The sequence below is a fragment of the Penicillium coprophilum genome (genome assembly GCF_028826855.1).
Source record: "Penicillium coprophilum strain IBT 35676 chromosome Unknown utg000005l_segment0_segment0, whole genome shotgun sequence".
Lineage (NCBI taxonomy): Eukaryota > Fungi > Ascomycota > Eurotiomycetes > Eurotiales > Aspergillaceae > Penicillium > Penicillium coprophilum.
In genome coordinates this window covers 1,683,326-1,706,049 of record NW_026622724.1, presented here as the reverse complement: position 1 = coordinate 1,706,049, position 22,724 = coordinate 1,683,326, and the positions used below count along the sequence as shown (strand labels likewise).

The 22,724-nt window shown below is 49.1% G+C and overlaps 6 protein-coding genes across 6 annotated transcripts; 3 read left to right on the top strand and 3 right to left on the bottom strand.

Moving 5' to 3' along the window:
* Positions 1-454: 454 nt before the first annotated feature.
* Positions 455-3,918, top strand: N7500_008235 (SAGA histone acetyltransferase complex subunit SPT7; the record flags this gene model as incomplete). The annotated part of the gene is made up of 3 exons (XM_056679379.1): positions 455-1,535; positions 1,588-2,735; positions 2,791-3,918. 3 exons carry the CDS (start codon positions 455-457, stop codon positions 3,916-3,918), a joined length of 3,357 nt encoding a protein of 1,118 aa, XP_056529751.1.
* Positions 3,919-5,114: 1,196 nt separating this feature from the next.
* Positions 5,115-8,642, bottom strand: N7500_008234 (putative eukaryotic translation initiation factor eIF-2C4; the record flags this gene model as incomplete). The annotated part of the gene is made up of 6 exons (XM_056679378.1): positions 5,115-7,145; positions 7,203-7,381; positions 7,442-7,653; positions 7,709-7,830; positions 7,881-8,006; positions 8,070-8,642. 6 exons carry the CDS (start codon positions 8,640-8,642, stop codon positions 5,115-5,117), a joined length of 3,243 nt encoding a protein of 1,080 aa, XP_056529750.1.
* Positions 8,643-12,392: 3,750 nt separating this feature from the next.
* N7500_008233 (uncharacterized protein) lies at positions 12,393-12,933 on the top strand (the record flags this gene model as incomplete). Its single annotated transcript, XM_056679377.1, has 2 exons — positions 12,393-12,669; positions 12,722-12,933. The coding sequence occupies 2 exons, from the start codon at positions 12,393-12,395 to the stop codon at positions 12,931-12,933; spliced, it is 489 nt and encodes a 162-aa protein (XP_056529749.1).
* Positions 12,934-13,880: 947 nt separating this feature from the next.
* rna14 (cleavage polyadenylation factor subunit RNA14) lies at positions 13,881-17,135 on the bottom strand (the record flags this gene model as incomplete). Its single annotated transcript, XM_056679376.1, has 4 exons — positions 13,881-14,608; positions 14,661-15,654; positions 15,708-16,130; positions 16,224-17,135. The coding sequence occupies 4 exons, from the start codon at positions 17,133-17,135 to the stop codon at positions 13,881-13,883; spliced, it is 3,057 nt and encodes a 1,018-aa protein (XP_056529748.1).
* A 483-nt stretch (positions 17,136-17,618) lies between these two features.
* Positions 17,619-18,659, top strand: asf1 (nucleosome assembly factor ASF1; the record flags this gene model as incomplete). The annotated part of the gene is made up of 4 exons (XM_056679375.1): positions 17,619-17,727; positions 17,787-17,826; positions 17,889-18,197; positions 18,269-18,659. The coding sequence occupies 4 exons, from the start codon at positions 17,619-17,621 to the stop codon at positions 18,657-18,659; spliced, it is 849 nt and encodes a 282-aa protein (XP_056529747.1).
* A 453-nt stretch (positions 18,660-19,112) lies between these two features.
* Positions 19,113-22,467, bottom strand: N7500_008230 (uncharacterized protein; the record flags this gene model as incomplete). The annotated part of the gene is made up of 7 exons (XM_056679374.1): positions 19,113-19,138; positions 19,226-19,510; positions 19,567-19,688; positions 19,747-20,302; positions 20,359-21,933; positions 21,986-22,325; positions 22,381-22,467. The coding sequence occupies 7 exons, from the start codon at positions 22,465-22,467 to the stop codon at positions 19,113-19,115; spliced, it is 2,991 nt and encodes a 996-aa protein (XP_056529746.1).
* Positions 22,468-22,724: the final 257 nt, after the last annotated feature.

Here is a 22,724-nt window from a genome sequence, read left to right as displayed (position 1 = left end):
TGCGTCATATGCGGAGCAATGGAGGATGTTCACAACAACAAAGAAGATCAGTGGAATCTGATATAGAACATACAGATCCACCAGTAAGATTGGGAGAAAATAGAGAATACTAGATTGAAAATAAGTCAAGACGTGAACAATAACTATTGATCCCAAGTCAAAATAGTGACAATGAGATGAAATCTGCCGGTTGACTCCGCCTTCATGCCCTGTACTTCACCCCCGTCACAGAGAAACTTCCTATGAAGCTTTCCCGGACCTTCTTCATCAAACCTCTCCCTCCCGCCATCATTTTTTGCTGTTTTGACATCTTCAGTCCAATTTACCGGGGGTGTTTTCTATCTCTATGCCTTTTGTCCCTTCTCCGACCCCTGTGTCGCGTCCGATCGGCCCGTAATCCTAATCGCGGAGAATCGAGTCTCGCCCGCCCCAGAACTGGGGTTTTGGAGCGAGCATGTCGCTCGGCCACAACGCCTGGCCTCCGGGCAACATTCGGCCCCCAGATGACCTTCAGGACTCTCCCCGGCCAGTCAATGGCTTAGTGAAGACTTTATCTGGCTCCCGGACGCCACAAATACGCGGCTCTGTTGGCGCCGAAGGACCGAACCCTAGCTCGACATCCGATGCCGATATCGCGCCCGAAGAGGACCCGCGCATTGCTCAATTCCGTGAATTGTATCGCCGTAGCGAGGCGAAAATAAGTGCGCTGTTCTCTGGACGATACTCGGACGATAACCCTGCCGCTGGGGAAACTACTGAACCGTCCGAAGCTCAGCCCGAACGCGTCGATGATGCGCCTCCCCCTTCCACCGCCCCACGCAAGACTGCCCGAAAGCTTGATGACGATGATTACGATGACTACGATGACGATGACGAAGACGAGGAAATAGACGATGCTGCCGAATCCCCTTTGAAAACCAAGTCCGCCGCTGCGCTGCAGGATCCTAGTGGTGCCGCGCCATTAGCACCCCGTCCCGGTACCTCGATATCCTCCAATGCAGATGGGCTTAAGGAGCCCAAGAAGGAGACAATGGAGGATCTCCGGAAGCAACTCGAGGAAGACAAGAAAGCAACGGAGGAGGCTGCCAGAAGGAGCTTCCACACTCTGTTCTATACCCTTGAGAATGATCGAGATGCCATGCTTGATCAACAGCGCTTGGAAGAGTCTGAACGTCAAGTCGAAGCAGAGATATCCGGTCAAGCCAACATGGGCGGCAACAATGTCTCCGGGGGTTCCAATGGCTACAGTTCCTTGAGTAATACTAACCTGGGCGCATCCAGTCTGACTCTGAAGAACCTTATCGCACGAATTGACAAGAAGCGCGACCGGGTGCAGGCATCGGATGCTGAGCTGCGGAGTTTGTTGAGTGAAGTTCGCAAGAACCGCAGCAAATGGGCCAACGAAGACAAGGTCGGCCAGGAAGAGCTCTATGAAGCTGCAGAAAAGGTCCTCAGCGAGCTCAAGGCTATGACAGAACACTCAACTGCTTTCTTGACTCGCGTCAATAAACGCGATGCACCGGACTATCATACCAGTAAGAAGCCTTTTCGCCGCAATGATATGTTTCGTCTGCTAACCGTTACCAGTAATCAAGCACCCGATGGACCTTGGATCAATGACCAAAAAGCTGAAAGGCTTGCAGTACAGATCGAAGCAAGACTTTGTCGATGATCTCACCCTCATTTGGGCCAATTGCCTGAAATACAATACCAACACCGAACATCCTCTGCGGAAGCATGCCCTTTACATGCGTAAAGAGACGGAGAAGCTTGTGCCTCTCATTCCAGATATTGTCATCAGAGACCGCGCCGAAGTTGAGGCCGAAGAGCGTCGACTGCAGCTTGCTGATAATGATGGCGCCGAGGAAAGTGACGACGAACCCATCATGTCCTCGCGAGGTAGAAAGGCTCCTGGCAAAAAGTCTTCCAAGAAGGGAACAGCTCCTTCTCGTAATACTCCCAGTGGTTCTGAGGGTCCTGGTAGGGCCCCCAGCACTCAGCCGACTGCGCCAGCTCGCGCAGACTCGGACGCTGCCGGCGAAGCTAGTCAAAATGGATTTTCTACACCACCTCCTGGATCCAATACCCCGTCTGACCCTGCTGGTGCAGGAGCGATACCTGCGGCGAGCCAGGATGATGCGATGGATATGGAGGGTCCGAGCACTTCGACAACTGCGCTCAGTGCCATGTCAGTTGCCGGTGGCGCAGAACCGGAAGACCCGGAATACAAAGTGTGGAAGCAAGTCACGAAGAGAGATAGAGCACGTGTTGCGGCAGAACGCCATCGTCTCCTCCGGGGAGACAAACTCAACTCTGAAGAACCCGCTTTACTCCGAAGTAAAGCTGGCATGCGCCGATGGCTTAGACACCAGAAGCAGGCTATCATCGAAGCTGACAAGTCTCGCGATGGTGACTCCCAAGCCATGGAACCTGAGGCCGCAGGCGAGAGTCTCGCAGAAGGTATTGAGGTGGAAGAAGACCAGATGCTGCCTTATTATTATGATGTCATGTCTGGTGTTCCTGATCTACCTGAGCGACTACTCTGGAAGGAAGACGCCCAAGGCAATGTTGTTGATGCCTCCGAAGAGTTCCTTCATATGCTTCCAAAAGGTCAATTCATCCAACCGGACAGCAATTTGACCCGTAAGATGAACTCGAACATGCGACAGATGCAAGAAACTCGCAAAATATGCTCTAAAATCGGCATCGTCAAGCAGATGCAGCTCCAATCTCAGGTAGGCAAGCCCAGTACTCCTTCATGACACAAGTTCTCAGCTAACTTTCCTCTAGATGTACCAAAATCAGTTCCAAAAATATCAACCCGAACCATTTATGGAGCAAGACATCGAACCACATGTCATGAATGACAACGGCCCTGTCATTGCTCCCTGGACCTGTAGGGCAGCGTTGCAGCGCTCAGTTGCTAAAATTTTCTATCATACTGGCTTTGAGGAATACCAGCCTTCTGCTCTTGAGGCGGTCACAGATATCGCTGCCGACTTTTTCCATAAGCTAGGGTCCACCTTCAAATCTTATATGGAAACACCAAAGGTTCCTACCACCGAATCACATGAGTCTACACCCTCAGCCGCCGAATATAAACCTCCATACACCCCATCTGAAATTGTTCTGCACACCTTGTCTACCGTGGGGATTCATATAGATGAGCTGGAGTCCTACATCAAGGACGATGTTGATCGTCTGGGTACCAAGCTCACCACTGCCCATGATAGACTCAAGTCACTCCTGACAGAACTTCTTCGGCCTGCCCTTGAAGGTGGCGAAGATGGCTCAAATGCATTTGCCGATGGCAGTGAACAGTTTGTCGGCGGTGACTTTGCTGAGGATATTGATGAGGATTTCTTCGGTTTTAAAGAACTGGGCTTGGACCGGGAGTTTGGTCTTTCCACACTCAGCGTTCCCTTGCATCTACTTCAAAATCGGATGTTCAATGCGGCCAACCCTCAAAGCACCAGTGTTTCACAGACCGTTACTCTTTTCCCTCCTCCGCCCCCGTATCCACGCATCTCAACGGACAACCTACCTCGCCAAATTGGTCTCTTACGGGGTTTCTTCAAGGGAAAGCTTGACGCAAACCATGATGAACCTCTTGTGGAAGACCTGGAGCTGCCCCCTAAGCAGCGGCCTATGGCGATCAAACCCCGTCTTCCAGCCTCTGGCAAAATCCCCCAGACTAGCCTCTCGGGTCTTACAGCCAGTCCGCAGAAACGAGCCGCTCCACCGATGGCATCCAAATCTGGCGGTGCAGAGCCAAGTAAAAAGAAATCCAAGAAGAACAGCGGTGTGGCCCTCGAAATGCCCAACTTCAACCCCGACGGTGAAGGCGACCAAACAACTGGTGACCAGGCGACAAATGACAATATGAACACCGAAGACATCGGACTCGGACGGCGGTGAACCCATGGCCAATGGGGTGTGATGTTTAACTTCCAAGGTCAGCTAGGTCTACAGTTGACTACCAGCATACTCCTATACTTCCCTTCGCCTCTCCTTCTCTTGCGCATGTGCCTTTCTTTTTCATATCTACCTGCATTTATATTCCTTCAACATCCGCCATGTCTAATGACATCATCAGACGGACTTTTGTGTCCTTTTGCGTCGGTACAATTGACAAACAGGGAGCAAGCAGCAATAGGACCCAGCACCCAATATTTGAACTGTTGGGAGACTGCATCTTTTGACCCTCTACTTCCGATACATAATCCAGCCCTTGTATTTTATTGGTTGTTCTTGCTTTTTGCCCCCTTGATTTTTCTGTCTGCAGCAAAGGCAAGTGGATCATTCCCCCGTTTTAGTCTCTTTGTATCATAACGTCCCTTGATGGGACTTTTCATTTCTTAGCAGAATATCTATTCAACTTTACTCAATTCATATCCATTCTCGAACGGCTTATGTCTCGCTCTTTTGTGCTAGATTAAGCAAAGATCAATGAGTAACTCGCCTAGCTAAGATTAGCAGTGGCAAGATGTGAAAACCAGGAGCTGTTCGAATAACGACTCGGCCAAAGCACTCTGAACTGAATACTTTTCCCAATATATCACAATAGAAATTAACGGAATCCTCTACTAGTTACTCATCTAACAATTGCACAATGCAATGGGATATTCAGAAGAGATTTTTTTGGTATTTTCTGGGTTAACGACATGATAAAGAAATATGAAACTATTCGTCATGAATTGAGACCAGCCTTGAGTGTACACACCATCAGCGAAGTTGTTTTAGAAACAACGGTACCTTTGTAGTAACCGGGTCCAGATCGAGTAGTTAGTAACGATAAAAACAAAAAACAAAGTTGGCTGGGATACAAACAGTAAAAGTATGACTCATTCAAAGCTGCAAGACCAGCCTCGAGTCTACAGCCGGCGCAGTCGTCCTTGTGAACAACAGCCACTGCAACCCTACCGCTCGGGTCAAGCCATCATGAAGAGCAGCATCACAAAGTTAATCAATTACATAAAAGAAACCGTGGAGTATTACGCAAAGGAGTGGGCAGGTAGAGAAGTCATCAGACAGATCTCTGAAAAAGGAGCCCGCACCGTCATGGAGGGAACAAGTTGAATCGTGTCCCCGACCATAGGATTGTTGAAGTTCGATTAGACGTACCACATACCCAGAGCCAGCCTGTTTGAGGTGCCTTCAATGGGAAGCAATCTCTTTGCTCGGGGCTCCTTGGGCTTTGGGTTTGTCATTTTCACCTCTGGGCCACTCTGGGGGCCGGATGTAATGGGCACGTCCTCGTGGTGGCGCGCACGAACCGAAATCAAGTGGGCATAATAGATAGCAGGGTGGACAGACACAGACGTTGTCGAGCGGATGTACTGGTAACAATGATCATTGATCATGCCCTCAAGGTCATTGGGCTTGAGACCAATCTCATCCAGCAGGACATGGTAATGAACTGGACGGGGAGTACCCTGCAGAGCAATGTGTGTGTAGAGCAGGAAGTCCCAATCGTGTGGGCTAGTCACGTCTCGATCAATCAGAGTGCCTGGCAGGGGGGCGCCGTGGGGGTCCGCGGCTGCACGATTCTTGGGGTCGGGGAACGCTCGAAGATGATGGCGCTTGTTGGCAACCACAACACAGATTTTGCCGCTCCAGATCGCCTGACCACACGCATGTGCAATTGCAAAGCGGATTGCAGGGACTTCCTCCGAAAGGATTCTCTGGTATTCGGACGCAGACACACCGTCGCGGAAATAGTAGACATACTCGGGAGCCTTGCCACCCCCAACAGTCGCTTTCCACTCAGCAACCATGGGATGCAGAATGTATTCAATCACTTTGTCCCGGATAACCTCAATTCGATCTCCATTGGTCTCACATCCACCCATGTAGCGAGTTGCGGTGGAATTTGCCGAAACTGACATGGCTGCCAACGACGGGGTCCACACACCCATCATTGGATGAGTGACGTCTGCCCCAATGATCATGGAACCTGGGCGTAAACCTGTACTCTTCACCTTGGGGACAGCTCGAGCAGTGATACCACCAAGCTTTGCATTCACCTTCATGAGGACATTCGCGTGATACTGAGGTCTATTGGCGATGCAGTGTGCAGATTGGAGCACTTGAGAGGGAGTGCCATATCGACAGTCGGCAGACTTTTTAATGCGGAGATAGACCCAAGAGTCCTTGTCGGGAACGATGAACACCATGAGCTGGGGCTCTTTCTGGTTCTGCGCTGCGATCGCATCGTACAGCTTTTTGACACTGGTGCCAACGTCTTCACTTAATCCCTTGACAACCGGTCGACCAGTCACCTCACCACCCATGCTTTTGTACATCTTCACGAATTGCTCAACCCAGCTGAGAGTCTGGTCCTGGCTAATCGACTTTCGATGTCCGGAAAAGAATCCGACACCCCAAGCTTGGAGGGCCTTCTCATTGGGTTTGTAAAACTTCTTACCTCGGAGATCCCAGCTTCCTGAATGCTGAGGGTTATGCTTGCGGTTGCCTCCAAACTGAATCTCGGGGGTTGGAAGTAGGCGAGCCTTTGTCTTGATCATTTGTTCACTGATCTTCATGCCATAAAGCTTTAGGATCGGATCATTCTTGTGTTGGAGAAGTTCCTTGGACTGACGAGCGTTGGCCAAACGTTTCGGGGGCCTGGTTGCACACCATTGAATCATCTGTGCTGCCTGAACATCGGTAAGCTTGTAGCGGTATCTCTGGAGACCTTTGATGACGAGGAACTCGGCGGGGTAATGGACATCTTCCTTTTGCATCTCGACCAAGAGCATATTGGGATATTCAAGGCGGATGTTGTACCGTTTCATGAAGTATTCTTCGAGGTGAATTCGAGTCGATTTCCCAGTGGCCTTGTCGTAGTAGTCAATGAAGAACTCTTTTGGCTTTGCATGAATCAAGCCTTTGACAATGAAACTCTTCATCTTGAAAGGGCAACCCTCGTAGTTGGGTGCCACTCGAAGACCTTGGATCTTTTTGTTCACCTGTGCAAACCACTTTGATTCCCTTGTGCCGCCGTATTCGTCGCGGGTTGACTGGAGATTCTTCACCAGAGTCGACTTATCGTTCCACCCATTCACATTCATCATATAGCCCATAAGACTGATACGAGAAAAGAAGACGCAGTGAGCCACGTCAACATTTAGGATTAGACCTTGCTATAATTAAATGTCAGCTTCCCAATCTTGAATTTGGATTAACGGATAGAGCCTTACAGGAGTGGGTTTAATTGCTTGGTAGATACCTCGGTAAACGGAAGCACCCATATTGGCGAGCGGCTGATAAAACTCCTGCTTCAGCTCCTCGTCATCTCCAAGCTTGTCAAAGAAAAAGGCGCGCTTGATTGCAGCAAATTGCTTGGTGGGCCACTCACGGAGCAAATGATCGAGGAAACCTGTCATTATCAGCTTGATGAATCAAAACGGAGGAATATGCGAATTAACGAGGGACTTACTCAGAGATTCAATCACAAGTTCATCTAGATCACGGCGGTTTTGCAGCCAGGCGTTGATCACGGACAGGTTGATCTTTCGTTTTTGAATAACGGACATTCTGAAAGCAGGATTCCTTCTGAACTCATCGACAGTAGCAAGAGTTTTGATGTCTCGGGTCAAGTCACCCTTGATGTCGATAAGCTCATTCCAGTCATCAAAATTGCGCAGCGACCTGATGGACACATATTAGGAACCATACAGCAGCAAGCAGAAAGACTAATCCTTACCAGCAAATTCTACCACCATCCCAGATACCATCAGGAATGTGTGCCTTTCGAGTCTCGCTGTTCCAGCATTTTCTAAGGACACGTCTGTCGGTCTCGTTTTGGTCTCCATGGAGAACATTGATCTAATAAATGATGAGTAACTCTGGCATTAGTCAAGGGTTAAAACACTCACCTCGTACTGATAAACCGCTTTATCTGGGAAAGAATTGATAGGGTATGCGTTCATCATAACCTCGATCTCTTTACCTGAAGAGTTGTAGCCAACACGGCGCTGAACATGAGTAGGTTCTGGGGTGGTCTAAAATTGGAAACGGGTCAGCAAAAATTCAGAGTTAGTTTGATTGATCGGCCGCAAACTTACAGAGGAAGGCCTGACTTTGAATCGGTGCCAGGGAATGTCAATGTTCTTGCAACCATCCCAGGCAACTGTCATGTAGTCTTGGTGTCGGACAACCTTTTCTTGATCGAGTCTGTGTTGCTCGAAAACTGCCACTTTTACCCCTTCTCTTGCGAGACGTTCATAGTTAGCCTTTTCCTCTGCGGTCCAGTTGGGCGGGAATTCCGGGGGTGTCTCAACTCGACGGATGGGAGAGTCACTGCTACTGGAACCGGTGCTCTTGGGCTTTCGCTGCTCGGTCGCATTAGGATCATATCGGGTCCGGCGCATCCAGGCAGTGCTTTCTGCTTCTTTTCTGCGTTTGGCGTCGTCTTCCAGTCTGGCCTTGTGGTCACGTAATTCTTGGATCTGACGTGGATCCAGTGGCTTTGTCGCGGCAGCAGAAGGGCGCAGGGGAAGCTCAAGGCTGAGCTTTGGTTGACGAGAAGATGTGGAGGAGTGAGGAGGTTTCGACGATGTTGTAGAGCGGTGCCCAGAGCGAGCCCTACGCTCTTCATCGTCCTCGGCTGGGGGCTTCATGGCCTTTTTCGATGCCATGGTGAATTGACGCTCCTATCAATCATCATTGGTTAGTCAACCCTTCTTCTTCTTCTTTGTTTCTCTTTGAGTTTATTAGACAGATGTAAAACCGCTAAGGAAGATAGGCAAAGTAAACTGAGGTTGTTGTGACGGTAAAGTGGTGAGACTGCTTAGGGCTGTGAAGTGAAGCGGACACCGGTTTTTTTCGCTTCGCTTGAATTTGGGGAGGGCAAGCGGCATGGGTAAGATTACTTACAGACAGAGTCAAAGACTTGACTGAGGTCAAGGTGATTTCGGAAAAAAAAAGAAGGATATGGAGGGATCACACAGCAAGGGCAACGCGTTTCACGTTCAAAATGATTAAAGTCTTCAGCGTGGGAGTGGGCAGATAAGTGCAGGAATCAGTGCTGAAGACGAGCAAAGTAGAAGGTGATGAAGGAGGAAGGAAAGAAAACGAGGGAAGGCCTTTTATATGTAAAGGAGCATAGGCACTATAAGGAAGGTGCCGTGGGATGGGTAGTTGCCTTTTCAAGGACGGCTGTATTCGGTAGGCACAGAAGTACACCAAGGTATACCAAGGTAATAACACCATACGAGCCCTATCAGTATCATTATCCCTAGCATCCATTAACAACTGCGGTCAAAGTCCGACCTATGTGAAGAAAAGGTACCTTTCTATACTAGACTCTGCCATGTAATATCATGTACCCCAGCACTGACATATCTCGCACTACCAGTTAAGATCCAAAGTAGTGATCCGGGGCCATGTCATATAGGATATGGATGCCTAAGGGTTATATCCTCTCCAGGTAGTTATCAGAAACAATGACATTTCTAACGCTGAAGTCCGACCTATGTGAAGAAAAGGTACCTTCCTATACTAGGCTCTGCCAAGTAATGTGATGTACCCCAGCACTGACATATCTCGCACTGTCAGTTAAGATTCAAAGTAGTTATCCGGGGCCATGTGGTTATATAGGATATGGGTGTCCAGGGGTACATCCTCTCCGCGTAGTTATCGGAAACCATAACATTTCTAATGCTAAACTCCGAGCTATGTGAGGGAAAGGTACTTGTTTACTAGAGTCTGCCTAGCTATCATGTGCCCTAGCACTGATATATCTCGCAGTTCTAGTTGAGAGTCATGAATGTCTATCCGAGGTTTTGTGACAATTTGTGGGAGTAATGTCCGACCTATCTGAAAAGAAGTTGATTGACGATACTAGAGTAGGGGCGACTATGCCATCGGTGTTCAACTCTCCTATCGGATAATATTGCACGGCAAAGGTCAAATGCCTCATTGTGTAGGGTTGATGGCAGAAGATACCTGGATTTTGCCTTCAGTTTGGTCTTCCACACGACCCAGTAATGGATCTGAGTCGGGATGGGTCGTGACGAGGTAAACTTGATAGATGGGCGATATAACCTTGTCGAGAGAAGCGAATCAAAACTAGCGACCACTAGCTGACTCTATGGATATTCATTCAATCAGTCATAAGAGTGGCAGTGCTGCCTAGATTCAATGGATCAGAAGTAATAAGAATGAATATGGACGGAGGGAAAGGTTGAAGAACTATCATCGGGAATTGCTTAGGTGCACCCACAGGACGGTCCGCTACAGTAACCCAGTATCCATTGGGTCTGGGGCCCCAAATTGAGTGTGTTGTACCAACTAAGCAAACACGCTGATCATGTGTAGAATCCTTCTGGTTTAGCTGGTTTCTGCTAGGAACTCCTTTTGTGTAGAAACTGGGTCGAACTGGGCCTGAACTGGGGTTTCTAGGGCCCTGGTCACTGGGTCTGGGTTGGGCTCTCAGTCGAGACCTTCAACCTTCAAAGGGTCGTGCGGAAGCCTACTTCTTTATTCTAGACGGTGGTATAAATCAAAATACCTGAACTACTTTGATAGAGGGATCAATAAGGAAAGTTTCTTCATTTCATATGAAGTCATTCCTACTATACAAATCTTTGTGTATACCTACTCCTCGGTGTTGAAGCCTTTTCACTGTATAGTTGAGAAAAATATCAATGGTCAACCTCTAATTTCTCAACCACTTTATATGCTTACCTAATTTTGTGATATAATCATGCTGAGATTGAGTATTGAATCTAACATCATGCTCTTTGAAGCATAATTACATATGTGTAGATGTAGGTATAGTTGACATCTTAGGCCTCACACTCCACTTAGCATGTATGCCTCATCCGCCTTGGCGACGGTGTTCTGTATAACGAGTTAGGCAAGTAGTCTCCAACTTAGGTGACTAGTCAGCGAGTGAGACAGGGATGAATGAAAGCGCACGCCTTCTCGGGTAAATAGCAAACACCAGTCTGGATGAAAACGCGGAGCAAACGGGCTAATACTCTAACCGATTGAATCTGTTTAGCTGTCAACTCCTGTCGACAAACGGGGTATACAGATATCACTCTTTTTTTAGATCTTGCCATCTGTCCATAACGCGGTGTATGATATCATACAATTCACTCCGATAGGGACTGTGAAGACGTGATCTACTTAAGCCGAGGAGCAGACCATTGAATATGATGTGCGGCCAAAGTGCGATCAAAGTGCGATCAAAGTGCGACCAAAGTGCGACCAAAGTGAGAGATGGATAACGTCCTACTTTCATACTTTTGGGTTATCAGTGCTCACTTAGGTCGCAGTTTCACATTACTAGTGTAAAGCTAAGATAAAAGGGAGTTGCATTCAATGATTGTGTCCCCAATTTGGGTACCAGGGTCCGGATAGGGACCCATGCAGAGCGGATAATGAGAAGACAGTTCGGGGATGTAGGAGCCTAGCTAATATATCAAGGGGTTAATATCAAGGTGGGCGTGGATTCAAGATATGGCGTGGCTATAGCAGTGCTAGTAAGTTGCATTCAAGGTCTGTAAGCTGATCTATGGCTCCAAACTTCACATTAAATTCCACATCCATTATATATGACCCGGTTTTGCAGAAAGTCTACACTTCCTACAGATAAATTGTACTGGTATGTGTTACTGCTCTCAATAATTTTAGATGATATGGTCCGGTGGCCTTTTCTCGGTTGGCAAGTCTTTTTTCGTATCATTAGAAGTCCGCAGCTTCGCTAGAACCACTAGGTCCTCGCAATCTCACGTCTATCATAAAATGTGAATGACAGCCTAATGATCAGTGGAAGTTCATGAAATTCCCTATGCTTTGGGGTAGGTGTCGATTAGATTGAAGTACTTGACGGCAAAGAGAGCGAGGTATCAGTCTTATGTTAGGTCGACTTCACCTACTGACAACAGATAATCCGAAAAGAGTGCTCTAGAATAATCCACAAAATTCTCTGTGCTCCGTATTGATAGATAATGTTAAAAAGAGAAAAAGATTGGGTCTGAGCCCGGGATTGATAGGGACCTCGCGCAATATTGCTTTGGGTGAAGCCTTAGAGCGAATCATACTATGATATTGTTAGTGAAATGAACTTGACTGTGAAGTCGGGGAACTTCTTACCCACTGGACGCCACCTGGGCGATTGATGAAGGTAAATGTGAGGAATAACAAAATGAGAATCATATTCTGATTTCAAATTTCTTTGATGTAGGTACCTTCTGTATAGGACCACCATACAAAAGTAACTTATGTTCGGAATTCTTTTGAAATCACATGCTGCTCATTCATTGGACTTATCCAATAAATAAAACACGACGTGTCTTCTCAATTAATTAACTCGATTGAGGGAGCCAACCCGAGCTGAACCCCACGAACCCAACCCCACCAACATAAGACAGACCATCATGCCAGCTAAAGACGAAGTGCCCGAGACCTCAATCCTCGATCGCGCGATCAACGACGCGTCCGACGAGACGCTACGCGTGGTTCTCAAATCCATCTGCGCGAAAAACGCCGAAGCCCGCAAAGAAGCCGAGATTCAACTGCTCGTGATGGCACCTGATTCCAAAGAGAACTCCGCCAGCAATAAGAGGCTTGTTGCGCGTTACGCGTCTTGCGTCAATTGCGAGAAGGAATTCGATGTCACGACCAATACGGAGAAGGCCTGTCGATATCATCCCAGTATGAATGCGAGACTGCGATCCAGTATGCGAAATAAGCTAATCCATAATAGAGAAAAATGAGCCCACCGGTGAAGACCTTTATGTTGACAATTGGGATGAATTCGACGTGGACACCGATGAAATGCGGGAGGAATTTCCAGAGTGCTTTACGTTTGGGTGCTGTGATGGAAATCTCAGAGATAACCCTCATGGGTGTGTGACCGACTTCCATCAGGAACAGTGTCCTGACGGGGAGCCATTGAAGAGGCCCAGGGCCCTTTGAGTCGGGGTGCCATGGAGGTGAAAGCGCTGCGTTGACCCTTCCGATAGGAATGTCGGTCGACATGACCGATCAACCCCATCAGGATTCTCCCTAGCAGTGTCTCAAACCTCTAGAAAGCTAGAAAAGCAGTCGATTATCCACAGATAGCTCTGCAATGTGAGATCAACATTTCCTATACTGTGAAGAATGACGTCGGGTTTTTGTCCACTACCCCTGTGTACCATATGCTTTCCATATCTTCCAGGACTTCTTCTCACCGACTTGATGGTTCAAGCAAACACACAAGCCTCTGCATTATTTGGGAGATGTGGAAATGCATTTGGTTTGATTTCCGACCCCGGCTGCTGCTGTGGCATGGAGATATATATAATAACCGAAATTCCAACAGTGGAAACTGAGAGAGCTAGGAAAACCGAGAAAAGGGAAAAGAGCACATATCGCGTCCTTACTGGATGCGGTCAAGGAAATTAAGACTACGGATACAAAGATTATGAGCGAAGGAGCTTATGGGTCTCGTTTACTCCAAAATGAACTAATTATCTAGATAGTCAAGGATCTACGAATTGCGTGCATAGAATGCTTGGTGAATTTATTGGTGAAATTATCTGCTTATTTGCTCTGTACAAGATATGGTTGGAGTCGTCCAACCAGCAAGCAAATGTTGGTGACCTGTGGTGGCCCTATTCGAAAAGAAAATAAGAAGATATGCCAAGTAGATCAACGCCGATGGAAGATGCAAAGAGGGCTCTGAATCGCGTATGCCCCGACCATTTTTCATGAAATACCCCCAGGAAGAAAAAAAAAAGAGCTGGGTCATCAAGTTCTCAAAGACAAATCGGGATATTTTGCGCGCCGGGGGAATGAAATTGCAAAAGCAGAGAGCAAGGAGTTTTACACTGCAAGCGGAATAATGGTGGTCCTCAAAGAGGGAACGAACAACCACGGGCTCAACGGTAACCACCGGAGAAGGGGTTCATCCCCGGGGTTTGGCCTCCACCCGGTCCGTGTGCAACTTGCGGAATCTGTATTTGTGAGATGTCGGAAGGAATCTCAACGTGACGAAGAAGGTCTATGGTTTTTTCTGGGGAAAGGCGAGTGATGTTGTAGGCAGCCGCAGGAGGCAGGATGCTCAAGAGGTTGACCACTTCACGGGGGAGAGGAGCAGGAGATCCTTGAGGTCTGTATGAGGTGTTTTGGCCGTTCAGCTGTTGGACTCGTTTCGGCTGGTCGAGACGCCGAGCTTGCGCGCTCTTCATTGGCGACTCAGCGCGAACAAACTTGCGTGGGCGACCTGAGTCTTCATCATAATCATCAGTGGGATAGGGTCTCTTAGGTGAATTGAGAGAAGTATCCATGTATCTCGCCATGGGAGAACCGTGTGATTCTGCGGAGACTCCTGGCATGTTGGTCTTGGGCCGTGTCTGGGAGGGTGACAAAATCAGTTGTACCGATGTAGGGTCAAAGGTGGAGTCAGAGTAACGATTGGCGAATTGTTCCAGAGCAGGATCCTCTGGGTATAGTTCGCGCATGCGGTTCTCCAAGTTGATCACTTGAGTGATATCACCGTAGCGAGATTCATACTCATGGAGAAAGGAAAAGATAGGCTTAGCCTTGTGCACATTCTCCGGGTTTGATGTCAATTTTCTGACGGTTGTTTCGAACACGGCTCTGGCATCTTTGGTAGTGGTTAGTAAGTCTCTCAGAGAAATATGGGACGGTCAGCTTACTGATGGTGTCGTTAATGTCGAGCAGATGTCTCAAGTATTCGAGCGCAAAGTGTTCATCTTCCGGGAATAATTTTGCACCCCTCTCGAAGATCTTGGTGGCTGCAGGGTCTTTGTAGCAATGATACTCCATCAGAGCACTCGCGATATAAACATCGCTGGTGATCCGGCCTCGTTTTCGGGCTTCGGCAAAGATTTGGCGAGAGCCAGCCAATTCTCCTGGCTTTCCCTTGCCTTGGATCCGACGCATCGAACGCATGAGGGCGATCCATGCGAAAGAGACGGTCTTGGAGAGAACGTTGATCTGAACGGAATGGGCCTTCCGGACCGCATCAATCTGCGCGGTCTTGGCGGCCTCTCTTTCTTTGGCTTCAGGATCATCTTCTTCCTCATTTTGAGGTTGGTTTTCTGTACCTTGTGGAACAAAATAAGCTTCAATACGTGAAACATCCTGGGTTTCCTGGTCGCGGGCTTTATTGATCAAATCGTAAAGTGCATTGAGCAACTTGTCGTATGGTTCCCGAACCTTGGCAGCGCGCTTGGCAGAATCTTGTTCCGAGTCCGAGGTAACCTCCAGTCGGTCCGCACGTTTGAATGTCAGGAGGCAGCTCTCTGGGTTTGCATCAAGGCCATTCTTCAAGAACTCGGTGCCAGCATCCTCCATGTCATTCAAGAAGCAGAACTCAGCCGCATCAAACCACATTTCGGGCAAGAAAGTCAGCGCCATGAGTGCCTGTTTGTAGAAGTACACTACGCGTGACTTGTAAGCGGCAGGGTCTTCCTCTTTCAGTACCAGAGGGTCTTCCTTTTCCCAGGCAATCCACCGCTTCCAGATATCTACCTGTGCTGAGAATTCAACATCACCTTCAGACCCCGGAACAGGAGGCATCGGTGGAAGCGAAGTGCGGATCAGATCGCGGGTGATGTTTTGCAGTTCGGTGTATGAGCTGCGCGCAGTCATATAGGATGGCGAATGTTCTTGAAGGAATTTGCGGCCCTAACAGAAAATATTAGGATAAGTCACTTGAATTCAAGTACTGTCCAGCTTACCGTGAGCTTGTTTAGATTCATCTCGAATTGATCATACTCCTTCCAGAGAATATTGACGGCTTGTGTCGGCACGCCGATAGCTCGTTGGTAGGCCTTTCGCAGTAGGTCCATCTTTTGTTGATCCTGCCACCCAGATCCACCAACGACGCCTGGCCCAGAACGGATGAATTCAATGTAGTCTGTCCAGATATTTCCGGAGTCCTTGTCCATCCCAACATATTGAATGGCCATATCATATGCCGATGATATAGTCTTCCTTGCCTCGTCTGTTGTCAAAGGATTACGACGACGGATGTAATCAAGATAGACAGACCAGAGCTGAACGCTAGGTGTCGCCAGGAGAGTTCGGTTGAAGATTTGCTCCAAGCGGAAGAATTCATTCAGCTCAGACTCCATGGTGGCATAAGCCACCCATTGGTCGGCCTAGGATGTATCCCATTAGCAATCGTGCACCGTGTTGAGAGAGAAAAAGAAAGGGCAGAGAAAGAAGAGCAAAGGTAGACTTAGTAGACTTACCGCCATGGGAAACAGCTTTAAGAACCGCTCATAAGTGTCTCGTGCGCTGTCTAGTCTGCTGCGACCTCTGTGCTCGGCAATTAACTCCAACCAAGCAGGGATATCACCTCGGGGATCCTCTCGAATTCGGTCTTCCAGCATACCAACACGGTCATGGGCCAGACGACCCTTTGAGGCAGGAGAATCAGGTACAGAAGTAGGAACAGTACTGTTCTGTATGGTTGCAGATTGCAAGTCTTGCGCAGCCCAGTGCGATTGGCCAGGAACAGAAGAGGGATCAATATTAGGAACAAGAACAGGAGAATAAGAACTATTGGCAACATCTGGTCCACTGGCAGGTCCCTGCTCAGCTTGGTGTGATGATACATCAGGGGAAGTGTTTTGCATTGCATTTCCTGAGCTGGGATCTTCAGACATGGTCACAGGCATAGCACTGGCATCTTCACCCCCAAGTACAGCCGGCGGCTCATACTCCGCATCACCCTCGTCATCCTCGTCATCATCAACTTCAAATCCCCCAATTGTTCTGGTCTTGGGCTGTGCCTCGGCAGCAGATGCTGGGACGGGCGTCGACGACTCAGCACGTAAGGCGTCCTGAGAAGGGTCGGGGGAGTCACTGGTCTGGCCAGCATCTGGGTCTACGTTTGCGGCGACATTTGCGTCTGAGCCGACGGTCGGATTGGGGATAGATTCTTCGGTCTCATCCGAGGGAGATGCATCAGCGGGACCGGTATCAGGCTGCTTAGACTCGGGAAAGGAGGCCGAGTATTGATCCCCCAATGCCAATGAGGGGTCATAGTCATCTGATTCTGCGTCTGAGTTATCACCTTCCTGCTCCTGAGTGGGGGATTGGGAATCGGTATTCAAGGCTTGAGCCTGGAAGAAGGCAGTTTCAGCTTCATCGTCCGCCATGGTGGGAAGATAAATGCGATAACCGTAAGGTCAAAGGAAAGTAACAACTGGGAAAGTCACAAGTGCACGGCGCAAGCCGAAGCAGGGTTTGCGCGATGTGATATCGTATGTAAAATGGAGACAAATCTTCCGAGGGTCAAGGGTTCAGGTGGAACACAGCCACTTTTGACGAGATAACCCTCAGCCGCAATGTATCTGATAGCAAAGACCTCAGATGGAGAAGAGCAAAGCTGATGCAGGTTGCCCGGGTAGTGAAATTGGGGTCACGTGCGGGCGGTGAGGACAAATGCGAGGGACGCGAAAGGCGCGTCGATCGATGGGCTCCTCGCATTGAGCTAGAGGGGTTGAGAGTAAACTGCATTCTTGTGGACCTGTTGATTTCTCTTACTCTGCCTATTTCTTCTTCTTCCCTTGTTCATACAATCTTCCACTCTTACCTCTTCACCTCTTTAATTCCCCGTACATACTCTCTATCTTATCAAAATGTCCGTCGTCTCACTCCTCGGAGTGAAAAACCTCAACAACCCGGCTCCTTTCACCGCTTCTTACCAATTTGAAATCACCTTCGAGTGCCTTGAGCAGCTCCAGAAGGGTGAGTATTGGCCTGTGCTCCTATATCCCTAGTCAAGTCTTCTAACAAGTCTTTTTCAGATTTGGAATGGAAACTCACCTACGTCGGATCCGCCACTTCGTACGTCGACCCTCCCATTACTCCCTGTTTACTACCAATCCCGCAGAGTCTAACTATCACAGCTCTGAGTATGACCAAGAACTCGACTCCCTGCTTGTCGGACCCATCCCAGTCGGGGTAAACAAGTTCATCTTCGAAGCGGACGCACCTGATGTCAAGCGCATTCCCACTTCCGAGATGCTCGGCGTCACCGTCATCCTGCTCACCTGCAGCTACGACGGTCGAGAGTTCGTTCGGGTTGGCTACTACGTGAACAACGAGTATGACAGCGAAGAGTTGGCGGCCGAACCCCCTGCGAAGCCTATCATAGAGCGAATTCGCCGCAATGTCCTCGCCGAGAAGCCTCGAGTGACCCGCTTCGCCATCAAATGGTGAGACCTCTTGTTTTGTTTGATCACATACCCAGTGGGGCTTTTATTTACGTTTCTACTTCTCTCCATAGGGACTCCGATGACTCTGCCCCTGCAGAGTACCCACCTGACCAGCCCGAAGCCGATGGTCTCGAAGATGACAGTGGAGCGTACGGTGCCGAGGAGCGTGAGCTTGAGGCTGCGCTCCTTAAGGAGCTCGAGGAGACCAACAAGCCCGCCGAGGGCGATGACCATGAGATGGAAGGCGTTGAGGCTCCTGCTGGCAAGGACGATGACGAGGACGAGATCTCCGATGCCGAGAGCGAAGATCTTGAGGCGGAGAGTGATGACGACGAGGATGAGCTTGATGAGGAAGAGGGTGCTGATGGTGACGATGATGTCGAGATGGGCGATGACACAGAACACAAGGACGATGCTGCCAAGCCAACTCACCAGGCGCAGCCCGAGGTCATGGTACACTAAATCGTGGTGTGCCACTGACTCGTAGGAGTGGTTTCATTGCTTTTAATTTCTTCCTTTTTTGAATGTTATTTAACGACAGCCAGAACGCAACGTTTACGACCCTTGGACTGATTTTCTATGCGCTTACCCTGTTCACTAAAAATCCATGAAATATCTAGAATTGGTATAGCCTTAAATCCCAACCTTAGTAAGCCGTTCAATGTAACTAACTATTTTCATGTGAACATGTAATAGGAACAGTTGCTCTGCCTAGGTAAGGAGACAATGCCTTCAAAACACTGTCACGATCAATTTAGATCCAGAGCCGAGGAGAAGTAGGGGACATTGCAAAATGATCTGGCACACTTGCATCCCAGGCATGACCTAACTAGCCGGACGCCGGTAAAGTAAAACAAAACTCCAATGTATATTCAAGGCCATTTTCAAAATCCCGTACACACCAGGAAACGTCGCCTAAAAGCCAAACTTCGAGCCAATTACTGTTATTAAAGACCGGTCAGCGACAGTTATGCAAGGGGATTGAACAATACAGATCGGTCCGTAGACCTGAAGGAAGATCGACTTACTGCCAAGGACAGCTTTCTTCTTTTGGGACTGTACGTATTTGTTAACATCGTTAGCAAAGCCGCTGCTGTTCTCCTCTAGTCTATCCATGCTGTCTCCGACAATCCCAAGACGCTCCGTGCGTTCTTGGACTTGACGTGACATGTAAGACCAATAGCCTTCCTGGCTACTGCTTTGCTCAGATATCGGTGGTGTCCGTCCTTCTTTGAGGGCTTTCCGACGTTCTTGGTCTTCTAATTTCATTTGTTCGATCATCCGCTTTGATGGTGGCCGCTCTGGACCGCCGACTAGATTTAATGTTAGATTCTAGTTAGAGCTGGATTGACGGGAGGGGGTGGCGTACTCAGAATATCCATGTCAGCTGGCGAAATGTATTGTGTACCAGAGATCCATTGGACGTTCGTGATGGTAGGACGCGGGGGAACCACGGCTTCTGGGTTGTAAAGCTTGTCATTTGAAGCGTGTCTGTGGGCAGGGTCAGCATTAGCACCACGTTTTCAGCAAATCGAGGGGGGGTTCATACAGTCCGTTTCCGCCTCCCCAGACATTGAACATTCCGATCTCTGAAGGGCCGACCCATGTCATGATGTTTCCAGTTGGTGTGATGCAAGATTCTGAGAGGCGTCGCATGTCCGCAATATGGTTAATTTTAGTGCGACCGATATCTCGGAGACCAGGGATCGAAAATGCTCGCGCATGGCCGTCACCGAAGAGACCAACCAAGCTGTAACCCCGCCCTTCAGTCTTGACGACGGCTGCCGAGTCGCAGAGATAGTCATCCCATGATTTGTGGGCACCCTTTGATGCCGGGGGCTTGAAGATCCGACAGCCAGAGGCAGTCACGGCAATGACGACACCATTGATTTTCGCACCAGTCCTCAAGCCTCCAACTGCACTTGGTGTAGCCAAAGCAAGACCACCAGAATCCGCATCAATAGGGATGATACTGATAACATTGTCTTCAACGGCCGATGATCCAGCAAAGGCAGCTTCGTAGGTACCATTGGCACCAGGAAGGATCTTGAATGTTGCCACATTGCCCCTGTTTGTGCCGACGAAGCAGCAGATGCTTGAGTAGTCTGAAATGCGGTCAGTACGTTGGTCTGATTCGTTAGCCGGAGACATGTCTAGGTACCTTCGCCGTCCAAAGTCATAACACCAAACTCAATCTGGGTGGCCCATTCTGGATGGACTTCCTCCGAGCCACGATTCTTAAGGAACCCACCCCGCTTCTGTGCCCTAAGAAGTTCTGGCAGATGTGCGGTGTGTATGATGGCAGGCCCGCGCAGATCAACAATCACCACAGAACCACCTTGGTAACCGGCCGCTACAAATCCGACCTGCCCATGCTTTAACGCTGTCACCGGACCTTGTTGCATATCCAAGAGAGTTAGAGGTAGCATTCCCGTCTTGAGGCCAGGATCTGTTCGCTTAGTTATCGGAGTCAGCTTCCCTGGCCCTTGATTGGCACCAGGAGACTCCTCGCGTCCATATGATGGGTTATTGCCCCATCGGAAGACAGCAACTTCTCCGGACTTGAGTCCAATAGACATCTCGCCTGAGCCGCTGGCGAGAGACATTTCAGTCACTTCAATATTGCCGACTCGGCCTATAGCACGAGCGAGATCAACTTGAACCACATCGCCGTTCTCAATTTCATCATCGTGCCCACAGTCCCAGACGCGCACGGTTCCATCTGCGTGTGCAGTCGAGATAACATTGCGGTTTTCAAAGCGCTTGAGAGGGTTTTTTGCTTCTATACCGCCCATCACAAATTTGGGTCCCTGCAACCGGCGCTCTCTCAGGCCAAGCCACACTGTCCGATCAACGGGAGTAAGCACAGCTTTGTTTACAAAGGGATGAACGAAACTGAGGAACGGATGAAGCATATTAGTGGGGGTGATTGCGTGTCCACTGGGGAAACTTAAGGTAATAATTTCACCCGAGGATAGCATAGCAATGAGTGCGATTGGATCATGGGCGCCATTGAAGTAGGGCGAGGATCGGGGAATGAGGCAAAGGTCGACGACCTTAGCTCCCGGTGGGACTGCGAGGTTTATTTGTCTCCGTGGTCGCTCCAAATAAGTAGAGAGTATTTGCCAAGAGGACGTCTGGTAGTTCGGGGTTGGGCCCATGTCCAGGAAAACGAGGCCTTTGCTCTGATCACCTGCTAGTCGACCACCAGCCACCAAAAGACCAGTTTCATCTGCGTTATCTTTGGTGCACCAAATAACCTTTGTGATCGGCTCCTTGGGCCCAGCAACCTCTCCAGATGAGCCTGGTCTGCCAGTAGCACCTGGTTGGTCGACATTGGGTGTCTGGATAGTCCGGGCATGAAGCTTACGGCCATCCTTTGTATCCCAGAGTACTAGACTAGAGTCTTCATGGACAGTCAAAATGAAAATTCCGTTGGGGTGCCAGATCGCGTTGGTCAATTTAGGTCTGCGCACGTCGTGGGAAGGTAGGGAGTCTCCACCCGGTGCCCCAGGAGGGATTTCGTAGACAAAGTACTTTTGAGCGATGTTTTGCTTGAATGAAAACGTCACCGCTCCCTCGGGATATCCCACTAGTATCTTGCCAATATCCCGCGGAGAGAACTCTAGAGATACGACGGGGAAGAACCGCGCGCGGGGGTTTCGCTCCAGCCACAGGTTTGGAACTTTAAATGGCGTCAAGGACTCTCGATCGAGATCGTACGCGATAATTTCACCTACTCATAAGTCAGTTCTCGGTTCTTTTCTCCATGCTGATATTTCACAGACCATTCTGCAAGCCGATGAACGCATAATCCAAGCACGGGTCCGTTAACAAGGCAGTCACCTGACCCGGTGGCGCATAGGAAACCACCGTGCGTCCAGTTGCCAAGGAGTAGATGCATATTTCATTCCTGGAGTCGATACTAATCAGCTTGTCGGCGCAAAATTGAAGGAACCGCGCGGAGGCCTTTCGTGGGAACTCAAAGACCACTGAAACCCGTCGTTGGCCAAAGACATAGATCTGCCCACTTCCGAACTGGGTGTCACTGGTGCCGACCGCGATGAGCGATTGTATGGGATCGTATGCGATAGCACTAATCTGCGAATTGACACCACATCGGGCGAACTGAGAATAGCGGTGTCAGTTAAAAAAGAGGATGCCTGGGATGCCAAGAACTTACGTCGTCCAAGAGGAACAAGTCCGGGGACAAACCCTCGGACAGGTCCTTTTGGATCCCAGCTTGCTTTCCTCGCAGAAACTGAGCCATCTGCGATAGAGTAGCAGGTTGTTGAAAAGTAGAAGTCAAGTCGGGGTGTGGAGAGAGAACAGCATTGACGCCATGCAGAAGCTAAACAACGGATCTGCCCCGCTCCGCCCTAACGCCCTAACGCCCTATCAGTTCCGCCTTGGCATTGAAGGCAACGGCATTTGCTCCCTTGATGTATATCAAACTTGATTTTGATTGGAAATCTCCTGTGAAAATGCTATGGAAATGAGAAGAGAAAAAAAAAAAAAAACTCCAAA